Source organism: Myxine glutinosa, chromosome 5 (genome assembly GCF_964187855.1).
Source record: "Myxine glutinosa chromosome 5, kmMyxGlut1.1, whole genome shotgun sequence".
In the NCBI taxonomy this organism is placed as follows: domain Eukaryota; kingdom Metazoa; phylum Chordata; class Myxini; order Myxiniformes; family Myxinidae; genus Myxine; species Myxine glutinosa.
Window position 1 is genome coordinate 73,169,504 of NC_136265.1, and position 21,808 is coordinate 73,191,311.

The 21,808-nt window shown below is 49.3% G+C and overlaps 2 protein-coding genes across 4 annotated transcripts in view; both read right to left on the reverse strand.

The window, feature by feature from the left end:
* CHRNA2 (cholinergic receptor nicotinic alpha 2 subunit) overlaps positions 1-8,181 on the reverse strand; it is a 36,305-nt gene extending 28,124 nt beyond the window's left edge. The window contains exon 1 of the mRNA XM_068116954.2: positions 7,893-8,181. Coding sequence (XP_067973055.2) covers positions 7,893-7,974 — 82 coding nt within the window. The 5' untranslated portion in view covers positions 7,975-8,181. The remainder of the gene's footprint in view (positions 1-7,892) is intronic.
* Positions 8,182-14,620: 6,439 nt separating this feature from the next.
* LOC137427440 (dynein axonemal assembly factor 11) overlaps positions 14,621-21,808 on the reverse strand; it is a 41,244-nt gene continuing 34,056 nt past the window's right edge. For all 3 annotated transcript variants that reach the window (XM_078778193.1, XM_078778194.1, XM_078778192.1), the window contains 7 exons: positions 21,002-21,127; positions 20,827-20,907; positions 18,509-18,574; positions 17,798-17,867; positions 16,484-16,579; positions 16,088-16,164; positions 14,621-15,172 (listed from right to left, as the gene is read on the reverse strand). In XM_078778193.1, the coding sequence (XP_078634319.1) occupies positions 15,058-15,172; positions 16,088-16,164; positions 16,484-16,579; positions 17,798-17,867; positions 18,509-18,574; positions 20,827-20,907; positions 21,002-21,127 (631 nt within the window). In that variant the 3' untranslated portion in view covers positions 14,621-15,057. The remainder of the gene's footprint in view (positions 15,173-16,087; positions 16,165-16,483; positions 16,580-17,797; positions 17,868-18,508; positions 18,575-20,826; positions 20,908-21,001; positions 21,128-21,808) is intronic.

Here is a 21,808-nt window from a genome sequence, read left to right on the forward strand (position 1 = left end):
TGTGGGATGCAACAATTTTGTGCCAGAATAGTGTATGGGAGCCGTCATCTGGGAAGCGTCGTTAAATGGCAGTAGGTTTAGACAGATATTGAAAGGGTTCGTGCAATGTCATTTTGGGGCTTATGGCTCGCCATTGTCTGTCTGCCAGTTATGGTGGGCAGAGGGAAGAGGGAGTGATACTGCTCTGGCCTCTTGCTCGGCAGAATTGAGTATTGCTGGTTTTACCCCTGTTCAAAATTGAGCTCTCGAGAGCTGATTAACATTAGGATGCATCTCTCAAGGGACCCCTGGGTGGTCTCGAGAGCTGAGGTGTGAAATATGATGACGTTGTCTTATGGACACTTTGTGAGTGGCTAGACACGTGCCTGAAAGGGGAAATTGTATTCATAACTCATGTGGGTTGTGTCTGAAGAAAAGGTTTAAAAGGAAGTGTGAAGAAGGTCATGGAAAGTGCAAAGATGATTGGAGTGGAAAGTCGAATCAGATGGATTATTTGTCAATGACAGGTGACTGCAGGAATTGATGAGAAAGTGGAGGAAAAGGTGATAAAAAGTTAATGGAAAAGGCAGGAAATAAAGGAAAGTGGTTAGTTATGGACTGTTGTTTCGTGATAAGAAGGTGATACAAGGGGTTGGCTTGCACTGGGGGGGAAATGGTTGGTAAATCATGTATTATTAGATGTAGGGAAGATGATTAAAAGGAAGGTATTTTCGGAAATTGGTGAAAGTAAATATGGCATTCGAATTTCCAGACACGACACAGGAAATGCGGCTATGAATAAGCCAACCATCTGAGAGATAAGGTAACTAAATGCCAATTGGTGGGACGGGGGGCTAGGAATTTGATCATGGTGTGTGTAAGAAAGTATTTTTCAGGATGGACAATGAAGAAACCGCCGTCGGAAGACCATGATCTTGACCATAGAGGCCGTCGACCTGAATGGGTCCTTCAACAAGGCAGATGTGACCGGCGCTTCAGAATTTTGTATTGATTTTTGTGATGACTGTGATACTTGTGTTGAAAAATCCCTTGTGGGAACTGGCTGATGCCTGTATTGATTTTTGTGATGACTGTGATACTTGTGTGGTAAACCCCTTGCGTGTACTGGCTAACGCCTCTTATGTATTATGAATGATTGGCGAATAGATAGTCTCGCATTAGTAATGGAACGAATTGGAAACGAAACCCGAATCGCAGAACTACAATTGGAAAACGAATTAGTGCATATGCGAACGATGGTGATGCAGAATCAAGTGGCTTTGGATATGTTGTTGGCAGAAAAGGAAGGAGTATGTGGGGTAATCGATGAACCTATTGATGCTTGGGATTCTGATAATGATTATTTTAGTTGGGATGATTATACCTGTGATTTAGAAAGTGTAGGTTCTTTTAAAGGTTATTGCTATTATGCCAGCAGTAAGGAGCGGATGGCAAACATGTATCCGGAAGAACCACCCTCACCACCACTTACACCACCCAGCAAACACATGTACAAGGCTTGATGGCATTGGACGTCGATTGTTTGCCCTGATTCGCGAGGACCACGCCTGCATAAGGAGGGCCCCAAATCTGGCTGGCAACTGGGTCGCACCTACGCCGTGACGAGGGTGGATTCGGAATCTGGCCGGGCGGCAGCAATCTCCTAACCAGGCGCCGTCGTCGCGAATTATGGCTAACAATTTATGCGTTGAATGTTAGACGGCCAGTTAGGGCCGGTATCTCTCTTTGAGCATACGTGACGCTATGTCGTGCCTGGCATGTGACTAATTGGGATGCTAACCACTAGGTATACGGTGTCTTTCCAAGGAGTTGTCTTGTAAAGACAAAGGAAGGAACTGTTAGCCATTAGGGTTTAAACCCCATGACTCAATTGATCATAAACATCTGAAATTATATATCGTGCTTCTGAAAACTGATTTGAACTCAGCTGCAGGCAGAGGCGAGTGGATAAAATGTGGTTTCGAGGCTCGAGGTGCAGGGTGGATCCTTAGCCCAGTAAACAAGTCCTTGAATGTATGTGCCAGACAGTAGATAAAATGCTCGCGACCCACGTACAGGGAAAACATGTCGCCAAACGCCTCCTTCACGAAGGGAATAATTAATTATATATCTTTGTAGTTTCTAGTATGTCTCCTAAATCAAGGATGTAACCAACCTTGGAAAGAAATATAGACATTACACATCCTTTGATAGTTATTGTATTCAGCATGTGTATCCAATCATTCATCTACCATTTAGCCTAGTGTATGAGAATATTTTCTTCGGCCTGCGCTCGGGTCTGATATGTTTAGATAAAGAGCCAAAAAGGCTCAGCCTATCCTATGCTTACATCTTTTTGTCTAAGTTTGGCCTTCTTCAGGAAGGGACGAGGGAAGGTGGGTCTTTATGGCCCAGGTTTTGCTATGTCTTTAGCGCAGATTCTTGTCTGATATTTTGCTATAAATGAAATGCCTTTTTACTTATTTTGCAGCGAGTGTCTTGAGGAATTGCCCGCTGCGTGTTAGGCGGTGCATTCTCGAGCCTTGCTCCACACTGTGTGTTTGTAATCGATTTCATTAAACATTGTTGCTCTGATCTTCTTCTTCTTCCTTCCCTTGAGGTCTTCGACCGACATATGGACCATAATAGGATGCATGAATGATACGGGTATATGGACCATAATAGGGTGCATGAATGATACGGGTATATGGACCATAATAGGGTGCATGAATGATACGGGTGTGGCGGACACAAAAGCCCACTGGCGTGGTGACATCATTCCGCGCACCAAGTGGGCGGTGGCCACGCCCGAGGGGTAGGCGTGGCCTCATGATATACACCGGGCGCGCAGCCCGGAGCGCGCCAGTGTTACAGTGAGCTCCTGAAATAAAGACGCTTATAAGTTACCGCTTGGCCGCTTCCTCCTTGCTCGCAAGCAGCGCGCGTAACGCCGCGCTTTACTGGTGACCCCCTCGACGTTGGATCTGCCGGAGCGATCCTTCCACACGCGACGCCATTGCCATGACCAACCTCATCAAACTTCCCGAATTTTGGGAGGCTCAGGCCGAAGTCTGGTTCGTCCAGGCCGAAGCCCAATTTCAGCTTCGGCGCCTCACCGGCGATGACACGCGCTAGTGCCACGTCGTCGCCTCCCTCGGGCCCGGCACGGCCGCTCGAGTTGTGTTCGTCCTTCGCCACCCACCGGACGGCCACAAGTACGAGGCACTCAAGCGGCTACTCCTAGCCACGTTCGGCCTCACGGACGACGCACGGGCTGACCGCCTCCTGGATCTCCCCGAGCTCGGTGACACGCGCCCGTCGGTCCGAATGGACCATATGCTGTCACTGTTGGGCGACGAAGCCCCCGGTTCTCTATTCCGGGCGCTTTTCCGTCGCCAACTTCCAGTGCAGGTTCGCATCGCGTTGGCCGGGACCGGGCTAACGGAACCCCGAGCATTGGCAGCCGAGGCGGAACGGTACTTTGCCGCTTCGGACACGCGGGCGAGAGTCGGCGTGGCCGTCACGGCCCTCGAGGCTGATGCTGCTGATGCTGCTGATGCTGCTGTTCCACAGCATCAGCTTATACAGCATACGCAGCATGCTGATACGCACCTCGTGACCGCCGCCACGCCCCGCCCACCGCCGCGGCGAAAACCGCCACCGCGGGGAAACCCGCCAACTCCACCGGCCTGGCGGAGCCAGCCACGCTCCTCCAGCTCCACCACCTGGTGCTGGTTCCACGCCAAGTTCGGCCACGAAGCTCGGCAGTGTCATCCGCCATGCTCCTTCAACAGGTCGGAAAACGCCCGGGCCGGCGCTCAATAGTGGCGATGAGCGCCGGCCGTTCGAGCAGCCTGCTGTTCATAACGGACACCTTCTCCAGGCGCCGTTACCTGTGCGACACGGGAGCGCAGGTGAGTGTCGTTCCCGCCGGCACGTCAGACAAGCACGCCGCGGGTGGGGGCCCCGCGCTGCTTGCCGCGAACGGGACGCCCATCCGTACGTACGGAAAACGCTGCCTCTCTCTGCGGTTCGGAGGGCAGGTTTTCCGATGGACGTTCGTCACCGCCGACGTGCCCATGGCACTGCTTGGCGCGGGCTTCCTGTGCGCTAATGGGCTCCTGGTCGACGTCAAGCGCAGACGTCTTGTCCAGGCCGAGACGTTCAGCTCGCTCGCTTGTGCGTTGCCCAGCTCAACGAGCGGCTTGCCAAGCGGCTTGCCGAACGGTTCGGTTCCGGCCACGTTGGTCTGTACGCTTACGGCAGCGGACGCATTCACCCGCCTCCTCGCCGGCTTCCCGGCCCTCACGCGGCCCACCTTCTCGGCGGGGGCCGTCAAACACGGGGTGGCCCATCACATCCCCACCGTCGGGCCACCGGTCTACGCCCGGGCACGCCGCCTCGAGCCGACGAAGCTGGCGGTGGCAAAAGTGGCGTTCGCTACCCTGGAACGACTCGGCATCGTTCGGCGCTCAGAGAGCGCTTGGGCGTCGCCGCTGCACATCGTGCCAAAGCCCGGCGGGGGATGGCGACCGTGCGGGGACTATCGCCGTCTCAATGACGCCACGACTCCCGACCGCTACCCCGTCCCCCACATTCAGGACTTTTCCGCCCGTTTGGCGGGCAGGTCCTTCTTCTCGAAGGTGGACCTCATACGCGGCTACCATCAGGTCCCCGTCAGGCCGGAGGACGTCCCGAAGACGGCGGTCATCACGCCATTCGGACTCTTCGAGTTCCTGCGCATGCCCTTCGGTCTGAAGAATGCGGCTCAGGCATTCCAGCGACTGATGGACAGCGTCCTGCGCGACTTGGATTTTGTCTACGCCTACCTGGACGATATCCTCGTCGCCAGCGTGTCCCGCGAAGAGCACCTACGCCACCTCCGCACGCTCTTCGAACGCCTGGGCCAGCATGGCCTGATTGTGAACCCCGCAAAGTGCCGGTTCGGCACCGCCATAATCGATTTTCTGGGGCACCGTGTCACCAGGCACGGAGCCGTCCCCCTGCCGGCCAAGGTGGAGGCGGTGAAGGGGTTTCCGCGCCCCCGCACGATCAGAGGGCTGCAGGAGTTCCTGGGCATGGTGAACTTTTACCATCGGTTCCTGCCCCGTATCGCCCAGCTCCTGCGCCCCCTGCACGAAGCTCTCCGAGGTAAGCCGGGCAAAGGCGACGTTACCTGGACTGAGCAGATGGACACGGCGTTCACGGGCGCGAAGCTCGCCTTGGCTAACGCCACCATGCTCGCGCACCCGGCGCCCGATGCACCGATCGCCCTCACCACCGATGCCTCGGACTACGCGGTGGGCGCGGTGCACGAGCAATGGGTGCGTGGAGCTTGGCAACCGCTGGCGTTCTTTAGCCGGCAGCTTCGCCTGCCCGAACGCCGTTACAGTACCTTCGACCGCGAGTTGCTCGGGCTTCACTTGGCGGTCAGGCACTTCCGCCATCTGCTCGAGGGCCGTGCGTTCACTGCCTTCGTCGACCACAAGCCGCTGATCTTCGCGATGGGCAAGGTCACCGAGCCGTGGTCGGCCCGGCAGCAGCGTCACCTCTCGGCCGTGTCCGAGTACACGACGGACATCCAGCACGTCGCGGGGAAGGACAACCCGGTGGCGGATTGCCTTTCCCGGGCCGTCGCCCACGCAGTCCACCTCGGCATCGACTATGCCCGGATGGCAGCGGACCAGGCCGCTGACCCCGACGTCCAGGCCTTGCGGACCGCCGTCACGGGCCTCCGCATCACCGAGGTGCCGTTCGACGGCGCGGGCGCGGCCCTCTTGTGCGACGTCTCCCTCGGGCGTCCTCGCCCCATCGTGCCCGCGGGCTGGCAGCGCCAGGTGTTTGACACCATCCACGGCCTGTCCCACCCGGGCGCGAGGGCCTCCCAAAGGCTGATCGCCGACAAGTTCGTCTGGCATGGCCTCCGGAAGGCCGTCCGCGGCTGGGCCAGGACGTGCCTCGCGTGCCAGCGCGCCAAGGTGCACCGGCACACCCAGGCCCCGTTGGCCCCGTTCACGATGCCGGAACGCCGGTTTGACCACGTCCACGTGGACCTGGTGGGACTTCTGCCCCCCTCGCGGGGTTTCACCTACGTCCTCACCATGGTGGACCGCACCACCCGGTGGCCGGAGGCCGTGCCCTTGGCGTCGACAACGGCGGCCGATGTCGCGCAGGCTTTCATCGCCACCTGGGTCGCCCGGTTCGGCGCCCCCTCAGACATCTCGTCCGACCGCGGCCCCCAGTTCACCTCGGAGCTCTGGGCGGCGGTCGCGCAGGGGCTCGGGGTCCGGCTGCACCGAACCACGGCCTACCACCCCCAGGCTAACGGCCTGTGTGAGCGATTTCACCGCTCATTGAAGGCCGCGCTCCGGGCCACCCTCCGCGACGGCGGCTGGGTCGACAGGCTCCCCTGGGTCCTGCTGGGCCTCCGGACGGCGCCCAAGGAGGACCTGCGCGCATCCACGGCGGAGTTGGTCTTCGGGCAACCGCTGCGGGTGCCGGGCGAGTTCCTCCCCGACTCCACGGCACCATGGTCCGCGGCACAGCAGCGCTCCGCTCTGCAAGAGACCGCCCAGAGGTTCGCCCCGGTGCCAACGGCATGCCACGGGCACCCACCGATGCACGTCGCCCCGGAGCTTCGCACGGCGGAGTACGTGTTCGTCCGCCACGATGCCCACCGGACACCACTGCGGCCCCCGTACGACGGGCCTTTCCGCGTGCTGGAGACCGGGGCGAAGCACTTCACCCTGGACATCGGCGGTACTCCTGACCGCGTTTCGGTAGACCGCCTCAAGCCGGCCCACCTCGACGTGGACCATCCACCGCCAGTGGCCCGACCCTCACGTCGGGGCCGCCCCCCTGCGGGCGGACCCCCGGCACCGCCCAGCCCCGCCGCCCCCCGGTCCTGCACCCATCCCAGGGGCAGCCAGGGGCATCCCACCTGGCATCCCTGCACCCCGGACGCCGCCGATCGCCAGGGGGCGCTTCGGCCGGGTCATTCGTCTGCCCCGCAAACTGATACGGGTGAATACGGATACGGGTATATGGATACGGGATACGGGATACGGATACGGGTATGAATATGGATACGGGATGAATGATACGGGTATATGGACCATAATAGGATGCATGAATGATACGGGTATATGGACCATAATAGGGTGCATGAATGATACGGGTATATGGACCATAATAGGGTGCATGAATGATACGGGTATATGGACCATAATAGGGGGCGCATGGATGATACGGGTATATGGACCATAATAGGGCGCATGGATGATACGGGTATATGGACCATAATAGTAGCGTGTTCAGTTAACGATGGTAAGTTTTCGATTTTGTTTGACAGACAGAGTGAAGGTACTTAACTCGCGTACATAACTTCCCGAGGTCTGGGTTCTGGGTTCGATTCCCGCCGTGACTATAAACCGTGTGATTGATACTTCACAGTCAGGGAGTGCGCACGTTATAGAAGCCGGCCGTCCCATCCACCAACGCGTGGACGTTAAAGACCCCCCACGGTGTCTTTCGTGAAAGGGTAGGCAAGTTATCGCCGGCACTCTGAATTACAACCTCCTGCTCAAATCGGCATCGGTCGAACGTCGGGCCTGGCCAGCGGGTTCGTGAAAGGCTTGGGGAAACAATCCACCATTGCCTGCCTGTTTCGGTTCGGTACGACGACGGTTCTCGCACGGACGAGACGAGCGATCGCGGCGACGTCGTCATGACAGTCTCAGGGTGTCGAGGGCGCCGTTTCCATGGCAACTCGTGACGTAGGCACCAGCGCGCTCCGATTTCGATCGCGCGATTTAATTAGATAATCATGATATTGATATATATACCGCAGTCGCGATCTGCGATCGCATTCGGTTCGTTCACGGAGTGTTCGAGGTGAGTGAGGATCGGCTTACCTGGGCAGAGGAGGCGGGAGAGGAAAACAACCGCCGGGAGACACCGCAGGGAGAAGGAAAAAAGGCAAAGGGAGCGAGTCATGGCGGCGGCGTTCGAGGAACGGACGAGGGTTGGAGGAGGCGATGAGAGACCGCTCGGCAAGGCTTTGGACTTTGGGCAGAGAGGGAATGTGAGGAAAAGACTGCACGACGGTCATGCAGAGGTGACCTGAGACCGCTCAGAGCATCCTTCCGGTGGAGATTGGTATAACAAGAAGAAGAAGAATGGTCCCAAGCTCGAACCGTGGAGATTGGTATAAGAAGAAGAATGTTCCGAACTCGAACCGGAGATTGGATTAAGAAGAAGAAGAAGATGGCCCGAACTCGAACCGTGGAAATTGGTATGAGAAGAAGAAGAATATGGCCCGAAACTCGAACCGTGGAGATTGGTATAAGAAGAAGAAGAGTCCCGAAACTCGAACCGTGGAGATTGGTATAAGAAGAAGAATGTCCCGATACTCGAACCGTGGAGCTTGGTATAAGAAGAAGAAGAATGTCCCGAAACTCGACCCGTGGAGCTTGGTATAAGAAGAAGAAGAAGAAGAAGAATGTCCCGAAACTCGAACCGTGGAGCTTGGTATAAGAAGAAGAATGTCCCGATACTCGAACCGTGGAGCTTGGTATAAGAAGAAGAAGAATGTCCCGAAACTCGAACCGTGGAGATTGGTATAAGAAGAAGAATGTCCCGAACTCGAACCGTGGAGCTTGGTATAAGAAGAAGAATGTCCCGATACTCGAACCGTGGAGATTGGTATAAGAAGAAGAAGAAGAATGTCCCGAAACTCGAACCGTGGAGATTGGTATAAGAAGAAGAAGAAGAATGCCCCGAAACTCGAACCGTGGAGATTGGTATAATAGTCCTTGAGCCAGACCAAAAGTAATGCTCCGGCGGGGGGAGTAATTCTCATTATGATTTTCCATTAGACCAATGTCTCAAGTGTCAGAAAAGGTGTGATGGACATCTGAGAACGGTAGCTTAGTGCCCGGATGGACGCCATCTTTGAAACCACCCAGCTCGAAAATGCCCATTTGGTGGGGTACATTGTTGCACGTGTATCTGGACTTCTATACTAGCTATCGATGTGCGGTTGACGACTAAATATACGTCCGATGTGTACCGTCTAAATAAAAAATAATATGAAGCATTTTGTTTTAGATTAATTATTATAAAAATCAATTATCGAAAAAAAATCATATATTTTTCAATATTTTATTATTAGACTTGTACTTTTTTTAGTGAAACAACACTGGTATGATTTTCCAAATTATACATTGTGCTACACCGTTTATCTGTCTATAAAAATAACTCAAAAACTAAAACATATCATCCACCACGAGTTTACAACAAATAAATGTAAAGAGGCATAAAATGACTTAGGCCGCCGCTGGCATTATCTATTCTGACGATAACGCAAGTTAGGAATGTCGTACGGAGAGGATTTTAACACCATACAATATCTAATAAGCAGGCGGAAATTGTTACATAGGAAATCTGCACTTTGGTGGCCATCTTGGATTTCAAAATGGCCGCCAATTATATTAATTATTCATTACTAGAGTTTGGAAAGACGTATGGAGCTGATTTTAACACCATACGATGTATATTCCTAATAAGCAAGCGGAGGTATCATTGAACATGTCATGTTTTAGTCAAATAACACCGGTATGATCTTCCAAATTATACATTTTGCTAAACCGTTTATCTGTCTATAAAGATTTTCAGGCAATTTGGCCTGCATTATAATAGAGAACAACATATGCTATACAATATACAGTGCACACAAAGTTAATCATCAGAGTCGCCATCAGAGTCATTGGCATCCTGAGCCACGATAGCATCATCCTGCACCATGTTGGAGCATCCCTGCAGCTTACACACAACAGTGCACTTCAACCCATTCAGTATGCAGGAGCAATCTGACGGTCGACACGTCCTTCTGCATGTGCATGAGATGAGATTCAAGACGACATCTGGAGCTGGTAGACCCGCCATCCATCGGATTGTGAGCGAACCGCCATCATCGAGTTCCCAACCATGTCCTGCTGATGGTGTTGGGACGTCTGGTAGGTTTTCAAGGCTGCGTCGCCAGATAGCCGCCTGATAGTTGGCCCTAAGCGTATGCTGCATCAAGGAGTCTTCACAAGGCGGCAATTGTCCAGATTCGATCTGGCCCTTCTTTGCACAGAACATGTGATAACGGAGCGAATTAACACCGACGATCTTCGTGTTCTTGGCGTACAGCTGACACGTGAAGGCCTGAATGCTATTGAAGACGTCTGTTGGTACATTCCACGAAGATCCCAGATCTGTGAATGCTTGAAGATACAGCTCATTCGCTTGCACAAGCTTCAAAGCCTTTATCTTTCCTTGGCTAGCCAGAGCACTCACAGTGTCACACCCGCTCCATGCATGAAGCCCTGGCAATGCACTGCAAACTCCAGACCCCAATACCGCAGCCAACTTTCCAACGTCGATCATTCTGACTCGAACCTTTGTTCCTTGTCTGATGAAGAGCTGACTATCGATGGTTCTGCTGAGATGAAGACTGATGATCAGAACGTCGGTGTCATCTGCCACTAAGATGATCGTCTTGTAGTGGGTAGCGGCGTGCTTTGCGTGGAGAAACATACGCGTGTCTGCTTCCTCGTGGCTACATTCGAGTGCTTGCACCAACTTCCACCTATCGCGGGTCAGTACCAGACATTTTTCACCACAGGTGACATACAGTGTTCTGTTGCCTAGCTTTTCGCGATTTGTTTCATGTTTCCACGACTCCGCCAGAAACACAACCAGTTTCTCCTTTGTCTGGCTGCAAGCAAGGAGACGCCGCCAGTTCATGATTTTGTGTGCGGGTCTGATCTCGCTGAAACTGATGCCTTCATTTGAACCGCGGTTCACACGCTCAGCTGCTTTGATGGATTCTTCTGTGTATGTGTCAAAGACAACATCGATGCGCTCACTGCCTTGACCAGCGTGAAGCGCTGCAGCAAGGATGCGGTCAGATAGTTCTTCGAACGTGTCGTTCTCGCCATGCATCTTTTGTATGAGAGCCATCGCATCAATTATTGTTGCACTTCGCTTGTCAACGTTCTCGGCTGGTTCCACAAGACCTTCCATGTGTTTCGCAAGTGCAGCTTTGTTCGTTTTTTTCATTGACCCATCAACGTTTGCCAAAGACCATGGTAACGGCCCTAGTGGGTGACAAAGGACAAGTTGCATGTCGAGGTTCCTTGTCTTGGCGATGAGTATCATGGTGGCAAACAGTTGTCTGTCAGCTCTCAGGACGATCTCCTTGTTTGTGCCCTTCACAACTTTCTGCTTGATCTTACCAAAGGTCTTCAAGTTTAGCTTGTTCAATGTGTCATGAAAGCCTGTTCCCTCTTCAAGACGTTTCTGGAAGCTTTGATACGCCGCTTCCCCCTTTTGCAGGGTGTTGAGTAGGTCATTAGAAACGTCCTCCCTCGCAGCCGCTCCGGTAGATATACTGAGAAGACATGACGGATCATCGGCGAATGGATTGGTCCAGTCATTTTCCAGTAGATCACAGATAGCTGTGACGCCAGACTCATCACGTTTGATGCGAGAAGTAGACAAGTCAGGGTGCTTGGCGTGAGATGTGTCGCTGCCATTCACAAGGATAGTTTCTCGTAGTTGCCTCAGTGCAGTAGCCCGATTTTCTGCAGTTAGATAGTATCGTGACACAGCCCCTTGTCGAAGACTAAAACCTCGTGTTCCTCCAGCTGTTTGCGTATCTTTGTTTACTGTTTCTTCTGTTGTCTGATCAACAGCGATTCTGGCAAATGGATTCCCTGGTCTAAGCTGTACGGAGAAGTAGCCTTGATTGAAATGCCTGTACAACTCGGGGCATGTTTCGTGGAGTTGCGTCATCTGTGCATAGTACACTGGTAGATATCTAGCATAGTTCACCTTGTTCATTGCGAAACACCAAGGGATCACTCTTCTGACACAAGCCAAGTGAAGCATCCAGTCGCCTTCTCTATCCGCACGAATCAACCCCAGCAGGGTCTCTACCATATCAATATACATCATCCAGAAGCGAGCCAGGTCTCCATGTTTGGTTCGCAGAAAATGTAGGTATTTCGCGAACATGTCAAAGCTCTGTACACATGAATCATCATCGAGAGCAGCAGCGAGAGTCTCGTGGCAAACATCCTCCTTGATGCTGCGAATTTTGAGGTCAGTGCTTCGAATCTGGGGTTCCTTGTCAGGATGATTGCTTTCTATCCACACCTGGAAGCCCTTCCAAATGATGCGCATTAGTGCCTCGTACATCAACTTGTGGAGTCGCACAGCACGGTTGTATTGCTTGCCTTCCAGAACCCTGTTGATGGAACCTTCAGCGATTACTCCTGACTCAACAGCTATATCCCGAAGGCCTGCATCTCCAAACATTTTCCCAATGCTCGACATGAAGTTACAGATGGTATGGAAGTTCCCCATCATGAGCACGATTCTTCCATATCGATCGACATCTTTCCATGCTATTTCGGTCGCCTTAGCAAATAGTGCCTGGTCTAGCACCACCGGTATACGCTCAAGCTGAAGTGATGACATGATGTTCAGAGCTTCTCTGAGGATTTCTTGCACTGTTGCCATATCTGTGGCAGGCGCGTTTATAGTCGGCAGGTAGCCAACTACATCTTCCGTCACCTGAACACGATCTCTAGTCATGATGTTGAAACCAGTCCACGAACTGATTGTCTGGTCGCATGGTTCCAGCGAACCCATGGTTCCCCCCCCCCCCCCCCCCCTCAGAAATTAATCAGGTCACCGCAACAAATCTCAGACTGAGATATAGAATATAGAATATAGATATAGAATAGACTGACGTCACTTTCGGCACTGGGTTCTGTGGGTTGATTATCGGCGGGAAATTCCAACTGACATAGTTTCGGTTTGTGGAAAGTGCATGCCTTTTCATATATTTTTTGTGTACACTCATGGTGGATGATATGTTTTAGTTTTTGAGTTATTTTTATAGACAGATAAACGGTGTAGCACAATGCATAATTTGGAAAATCATACCAGTGTTGTTTCACTAAAAAAAGTACAAGTCTAATAATAAAATATTGAAAAATATATGATTTTTTTTCGATAATTGATTTTTATAATAATTAATCTAAAACAAAATGCTTCATATTATTTTTTATTTAGACGGTACACATCGGACGTATATTTAGTCGTCAACCGCACATCGATAGCTAGTATAGAAGTCCAGATATACGTGCAACAATGTACCCCACCAAATGGGCATTTTCGAGCTGGGTGGTTTCAAAGATGGCGTCCATCCGGGCACTAAGCTACCGTTCTCAGATGTCCATCACACCTTTTCTGACACTTGAGACATTGGTCTAATGGAAAATCATAATGAGAATTACTCCCCCCCCGGAGCATTCACTTCAAAAAATGGCCGGTTGGCTCAAGGACTATAAGAAGAAGAATGTCCTGAAACTCAAACCGTGGAGCTTGGTATAAGAAGAAGAAGAATATCCCGAAACTCGACCCGTGGAGATTGGTATAAGAAGAAGAAGAAGAATGCCCCGAAACTCGAACCGTGGAGATTGGTATAAGAAGAAGAATGTCCCGAAACTCGAACCGTGGAGATTGGTATAAGAAGAAGAAGAATGTCCCGAAACTCGAACCGTGGAGATTGGTATAAGAAGAAGAAGATGTCCCGAAACTCGAACCGTGGGTACAAAATGGTTCCACACGAAACCCAATGTTTAATTGAGGGGGTGTTTCGGTGTCCATTGTCCACCACAATCGCATTTGGTCAATGAAGCTTCGCCATTCTATAAAGGAAGATCATTTGAAGACGAGACCAGATTGATTGAAACTGAAAGGACCACCACCGAGTACACGGTATATCTAGTAGGTATTAAACACTGAAGTGCGACGTTTTCGACAATCGAGTGGTCTTCACCTGGAAATGAGCTCAGTGGTCTATGGGTCCCGGGTGAACACTGCTCGGAGGTCTATAAGTCCTGGTTCTAGTAAAAAACCACTCGGTGGTCTATAGGTCCTGGGTAAAAGCCGCTCGGTGGTCTATAGGTCCCGGGTAAAAACCGCTCGGTGGTCTACAGGTCCTGGTTCTGGTAAAAACCGCTCGGTGGTCTATAGGTCCTGGGTAAAAACCGCTCGGTGGTCTATAGGTCCTGGTTCTGGTAAAAACCGCTTGGTGGTCTATAGGTCCCAGGTGAACACCACTCGATGGTCTATAGGTCCTGGGTCTGGGTAAAAACCGCTCGGTGGTCTATAGGTCCTGGGTCTGGGTAAAAACCGCTCGGTGGTCTATAGGTCCTGGGTCTGGGTAAAAATCGCTTGGTGGTCTGTAAGTCCTGGTTCTGGGTAAAAATCGCTTGGTGGTCTATAGGTCCTGGGTCTGGGTAAAAATCGCTTGGTGGTCTAAGTCCTGGTTCTGGGTAAAAATCGCTTGGTGGTCTATAGGTCCTAGTTATTGTGCTGCATACAAAAGAAGAACACTTCTTGAAATCCACCTTTGCCAAGAGGTGAAAGGTTCAGATCTGTTATCAGACCAAGGAGAACAGCAAACGTAACTTATTTCCTGCATACTTTAGCTGTAAAACATTTTGATCACCTTGTTACAACATCCTCAACCTCAATCATCACCATTGTCTAGTTTTGATTCCTCCAACACATCAACAGGTGTATTGCCTTCGAAATGTATTTTCATGGCAGAAAAAATTAGTATTACATGGTTTCCATGACGACCAAAACAATCTCCTTCACCACCAAAAAAAAACCACCACACAGATCCCGAAGGATTCTTCACCGAAATAGGACAATGTAAAAACCGTTGTGTAAATTGAGAGTTTATAAGGATAATTCTACCTGTGCTCGGCCTGTTAAACTGCTGTATCCTAGACCTAGATCATGCTCCTGAAGCTGAACAGCATACTCTATGATGCAGCATCCTTCATGCCAATCTACCACAAACATGGACTCAAAGCATTCTCCATTTATCTGCAACTGAATCACAAACTCGACGTTCCGTTTCATTTACATTCACAGTCTTCCAAACACGGTCACTTCCTTCGGATCAGCTCAGCCAGAGCACGAGTGTCAAGAGAACGGCAAATGTTCTTATATTAATGGCGGTACTTCATCGTTGTCATCTTTAAATGTCATGTCCACATTTGATCTGCGAGCCGGTGAAGGCAGGTGAGTACGGTAGGCACAACTTCCTTCTTCTATGGGGCTTTAGGAAGGGGAAAGTTGGAAAAACAAGGAGATGGCAAATTGAGGGAAGAGTTAAATTAAGTGGAACAAGAGGAGCCAAACAAATTCGCTTAATTTTTTCCATAATTAATACATTTTGACAAATAAATAAATAAATAAATAAAGTGGCCCAGAGGTATGCACACACCTCTGAGCTGTCTCTCCTGGGTTTGAATCCCGGCCCAGCTATGAACCGTCATCCTGGTGTTTCACAGGCAGGGTGATTCATCAATGTGTGTGCCGTCCGTCGGATGGACGTTGAACTGGCGTCCCGCCTTCCCGCATTAGTTTGTGCATGTTAAAGATCCCACTGTGACCTCCGCAAAGAGTAGGCGAGCCATCACCGGCACCCTGACCAAATTACAAATTGCTACCCAAGCTTACAAAGGGCAGCTGTTCTCCCAGCAGATGAATGACAATCCACAGCCAAGTGGAGTTCGCTTAGCCGATTTGAGCTAAGTGCCACAAATTACACATTTATTTTCCAGTTCTTTTATCCCTTGTGTTGTAATCGAGTCTGTGTGGGGGTGCTCCAATTCGGAATTTAGTTTTGTCGTGTTTTATTCTGTAACCGGCATTCCGTCAATAAAGCCGGCATTTTCCTGTACATTTTAATTCTGTGTCGGTTTGAGTGGATTTGTTGCAGGGTCGAGGACGTCGGGTGGAGTCCTGGAAAGCTCCTCGGCCCCCCCCCCCCCCCCCCCCACGCGTATTCTCCGATATATTTTGACTGAACGCCTCAGAGCGTTACAGCAACGACGACGACAAATGGTAAAATAGTCATTAAGCCACAACACGAGAGCGAGGGGTGAGGTCCAAATGAAGAGACCACACATCCATGTGCTTTTCTAACCGAAGACCTATTTCACAACACTGCAAATTAAACGATCCTTACGTCGCCTTCCTGGGCAGGTGATCACAAGCCTGTCTCGAAGGTCCACCATGAGGTCTTGGCTTCAGAACGACACCGACCTGCGAACAGAATCCGTTCGCTTATCCATTTTGTCCAATTTGCTTCCAATTTATTAAATAATGTATCAACCTATTAATCTCTCTCCTCTTCCTTTCAATGTTTTGAAAATAAAAAAGGTAAAATGCAGGTACAAGAAGAGGGGTGCGGATACCATGCACGAATTGGAACACGAAAATAAATGAAGACGAGAGGCCCAAATAATTATTGGAGATCAAGATGAGCACGCGGAGAGCTCGAGTGGTATTGGATGAAAGAGGATGAGGGGAAGGTCATTCGAATTAGAATATTGAGGTGAAATGTGAAATAGTAAAATCGAACCCTGGGCATGGTGACCTCAAGGTGACCTGTAGTTTGAGATCTTCGAGCAACACTGCTATCAGGTGACACTTCATCAGGAAGGACCAACTGGAATGTCTGTAATAATAAAAGACAGTGTATGACGTCAGTCAGTTAGTATGTGTGTGTATGTGTCTCCTCCAAAAGCCCAAAACCATGAAACTTAGCGGCCCCAAACTTTGCACACATGCTAAGCGAACTCCAAGGGAGTGCATGAATGGAAACTTGGTGTTTGGGTGTGTCTAAACACCCTTTTTGAAGATAATTTAGGGGATGCTCATTACAAAAAAAAAAACTAATAATTAAAAAACCTTACCAAAATGGCGGTGCGCCATCTTGGTCAGCCCACTTTCACATCGCTGGGTTCTTAAGCCGCCATTATGTTTCAGCCTATTCAAACGAAACGTGGCTTGCCTTGGAAACACGATCTACTCTCACAGGCTAATTAAAGTATTGTTACGTTTGTAGGGGGTAGACAATGATTACTTTAGAACCTGGTAGAATGTATAGATTAGTGTGCTCCGACTGCCGTGAAGAAGAAGAAACCCCACGTTATAACCAGGAAATTTGTGGAGACCGTATGTCGTGGAAGAGCTTGTATCTTCGTCCCCATGAGAGGGGTGGGGTTTGTTCATTAGTGAGGGATTATGGGTAAATTAATCCCCTGTATGTAACTGCCTCTGTAATATTTTCCTGTGTTCCTTATGACACCGCACTACTCACCATAGCCCAGCCAAGCAATCGACACCATAATTAATGACACTAATTAAAAACCAACCGGAAACCATGCATCGAACACTACCTCTGGTGCCGCAGCCACAACATCACCACCTCAATCAAGCCACGCCTAGAAGAGCAGTGATTGATCCAGATTTTGATTGGCACAAGGACTGATAAGATGGGACTTGCTGATAGGAGCAGAGATATATGTATATTGTATATGTATAATTATATAATCTTATCCCTCAAAACTGTTTCCCCCAAAAAGTGCTATATACAAATTACATATGCAAAAAAATTCTATATTCAGGATAATTAATTTATTGTCCATATTATAAACCAGAAATTTAACATTTATTCGCAATTCAACAACAAAAACTAAAACTTATAAATGATAAGGGATCGGGGGTCGGCGGTCAGGGATCGGGGTCGGAGGTCAAGGATCGGGGTCGGGGTTCACAATGCAGATGTTGAAAACATTATTTATTTATTTTAACTGGTGGCATATTAAATGCACCCCTCAACAAAGCGTTTTCCTTTTCACAAGTGTAATATCTTGCGTAGAGTGAACTGTACCTTGTTTTTCACCTTGACTCTGATGCATTTGGGTTGGACGTCAACATCAACCAGCGAGGTATCCAAGTACCTTGGGGTTTTAGGTGGAAAAAAAAGAAAGAAGTAACAGGACAATGTAGAAAAAACAAGTTTCTTTCATGATTAATAGGGCGGGGGTGGGAGGGGGGTGGGTTTGGGGTGCAGACGGTGGGGGTAGAGTTGGGACAGGCAGACCAAAGGGGGAGATGGATGGGGATAGATGATATTGGTGAGGCAGGTAGACCTAGGGGTTGGAGTGGCAGTGGGGAAAAGAGGTCTGAAATGGGGATGGAGGAGGGCGAGGGGGTAATAAGTCTGACACGGGGGCGGAAGAGGGGAATAGGTCTGAAACGAGGGGGAGGGGGTGGTCCCTCAGCATCCCAAAAGCAGACTTAGTTCTGTTTTAAATGGGTCAATCGTTTCACATTTATATGTCCAGATACAAACAGTTGTGATTAATTATTGGGAGTAATTGAGGAGGTGGGGGGGGGGGGGCATGTTTCTAGAGGGTGGGGGACTTTGTAACCTAGATAAAAGGTTCCTCTTGCAAGCAAAGAGAGATGAGTAAGATGAGTAATGGTCAGAATGATACAAGTTGATGTTTCCATAAAAGTTCAAAATCAGGCAAATTGAAGGAGTCAACCAGATGAGTAATGGCTTTTCACAGAGTTACCTGTGCAGACTTGCACTTACCTGTACAGAGCAAGGTCGAGAGTGAAGGAACTGCCATCATCTGCCTCAGCAAGTCGGAAATCGAACCTGTCACGGTGAAAGAAAAATATTTCACGAAATAAAATGCAGTCCAGGATTGCTGCTCACCTCCACTCATTTGTTCCTCCTTTTTTTCTCACCCGTGGAATCAACTTCCACATTCTCTTCAATCTCGTTCTTCTCTCCAGGTTTTCAACAGAACTGTTCACCACTATCTCGGATGGCATAACCCAAACTCAGATGGCAGATTTCTTCTAATGGCAAAACCCCCATCTAAAACCATGATCTTTTCTACCCCGTTAACCCAACCCCCTCACATCCCACTGCCCACCTCCTTCCAAATTTCCAGTTTTTTTCCATCCTAGGAGCTTCCTTCTGTATCCATGCCCTTACATCCTCTCCTAACACGCATTCCCCCGCTACTCCCTGTTTGTCCAAATATCCCTATATTTTGTCCTTCAATTTTGTTCTGCTATGTCATGCTACATTCTATGTTTTAGCTCTTCAACGAGCCTTGACTTTGTATACAAAAAAAGAAATAAAATAATTAAAAATCTTCATTGTGGGAATATGGAGGATAGATTTAAGTTTGCCGAGGGTCTTTCACTCACTCACCGCAGGCAGGTTGGTGGTCTTTCTGTCTTCTACCGACTCCTCTCCGGCCTTGCCCCCCCCCTGTTCTGTGTTCTGTCCCCCAAATATTCCTACAGGTCGCACAAGATCTGCCTGCAACCCTCTTATGGTTAAACTGCCAAAATCAAGACTCTCTGCTCACCCTCACTCTTTCATTCCCCTTTTCTCCCGCCTCTGGAACAAACTCCCCCACTCCCTTCAATCCCACTCCTCCCTCCAGGTCTTTAAAACAGCTGTTCACCACCATCTCTTATCTTCTCCCATCCAAAACCTTGATCTTTTCTACCCCTGTTATTTCAGTTTGTCATCCACTGTCATCATCATGTTTGTCATCAGAGTGTCATCCACTTTTTTTGAAATACCGACTTCTTTCCTGGAAGTCCTATCAGTGTCCATGTGTTTTATGCCTCTCCCACCCCCACCCTCTTCCAATGCCTCCCCTCCCCCCTCCCAAGCCCTCTCTCTCCCACAGATCTCCCGATGTCCCTGTTCTCTGCTGTTGTACTTGTGTGCTTCCCTCTCTCTCCCCATGTTGTCTCCTGCTCTCTTTGTTGTATGTTTTGTGTGTCGGTTTTTTTTTTTTGTGGTTGATGTTATAGTCAGGTTCGCTATGTTTTTTCGTTCAAAATCATGGTAGATTAGCAAACCTATACATTTTTGGAAACGTTATTACATGGAAAATCTGAAAATCAATGTTTACATTTGCCAATTCCGACCAATTCGACCAATCGACCAATTACATTCGACCAATTCGACCATTCGACAAATTCGATCGATTCGATTCGATTCGATTCATCGAATTCGATTCGATCGACCATTCGACCAATTCGATTTGCCAATCAATTTGACCGACCTTTGCTTGTGTGGAACGGACTGTGAAAACGATGCGGACTATATTGTCGGATACGACACACAGGACAGTGATGACGAACTCTAAATGGCATATTCTGTAATCGTGTATGTTTGATGCCAATGACTGCCTGTGTATATTTTGTCATTGACTGCCTGTGTAGATGTGAAGTTATACCGACTGCATGTGTATGTATGATTTTGCTGACTGCCTGTGTATGTTTGGTGATATGAATTATTGTGACACATTTTGATGTTATTAACTGCCCGTACAAAATGATAACATGTATTTGATTATGCAACTTATCGCGAATATAAAGACAGTATTTTGCAATTCAAAACCTTTGATTCGTGTCTTACCATTCCCCATAGCACTAATTTGATACTTTCATTGGATTCCTTGTCCCTGAAAATATAGGTTTAGTATATTTTTAAAAGTTTTTAGGGTAATTAGAGGCAGAATAGAACAAAATATGTATTTTACAGTGGCCATTTTGAAAATCCAAAATGGCCGCCATACAGGTATCTCTCAAAATGTAAACATTGATTTTTAGTTTCCTTATGCTATAACCTTTCCAAAAATGTATAGGTTTGTTAATCTACCATGATTTTGAACGAAATATAATTTATTGACATAGTGAACCTGACTATTAGCTCTTACACGAGCCTCCATCTTGGATACAAAAAAAAAAAAAAACCAAAAAACCTGAATTAACGAAGTTTGCTTTTCTTTTTTAGCTGTTGTTTTCATCAGGTTTAGTTCGAGTACAAAGCACACGTGGACGGGCTTCGCATTTTGAGACGTTTTCTAGTCGTACCTGGGTTCATTGATGTTGAGTATGCGCCCGTCTGCACGAACCAGGGATCTCGCTTGAACTTTTCCCGTTTTCTGCTGCTCCCTGCATGCGGTCAGAGTCAGACAAGATTGCTGGGCCTGTGGTTCGGCCGATACAGGGAAGAGGTTTAACGAACGTTCGAAGTCGAAGCACGAACCTGCCGCTTCCCCGTGCTTCCCGGCGCTCTTCCACGAAGCTGTGAGCTTCGAGGCGCGATTCGGGAGTGAATGGCGTCTCTTCTCTCCAGAATTGTCGTTCTTCTTCTTCGTCCATAGTAACAGACCTGTGAGGCAACAACAAAGCGGCACTCTCAGGAAATAACTCGGCAAGTGAAAAGAGAATAAGAAAAGGACATAGCCAAAAATATTAAACATAGCAGAAACACATTCCAGGATATAAGGAGTAAGGAAAGGGTTATTAGAGAAGTGTGGGCCCATTGAGGAAGAGCACAGGAGAACTGGTGAATGACGAGGGTGAGATGGCAGGCTTATTAAATAATTACCCAGGAAGTCGGAGGAATTGCCATTAGCTGAGAGGAGGTAAGCAAGGGCTTTTGGAAGACGTCATCAAGGGATGGTAAAGCTCCAGGACCAGACACCATGGATCCCAGAGAATTGTGGGAGGTGATGGAGAAGATCAGAGAGTCCTTAGGGGGTATCTTTAACAGCTTTCTGGAGTTAATACAGGTACCGGAGGATTGGAGAGATGGATAAACCAAAGGGAGATCGTGTTGAACAAGTTTATTCGAGTTCTATGAAGCAATTTCTCATTGGGTGGAGGAGGAAATGGCAGTGGACGTCGTATATCTAGAATTTAGACTTTCAGAAGGCGTTTGATAAGGTACCGCGCATCGGAGGCTGCAGCTCAGGTGAGGGCTTGCGCTGCGGCTGGCCAGGTAATGAACGAGATTGGAAGCTGGCTCAATGATAGGAACCTAAGGGTAGCTGTGAATGGGAGGATGTAA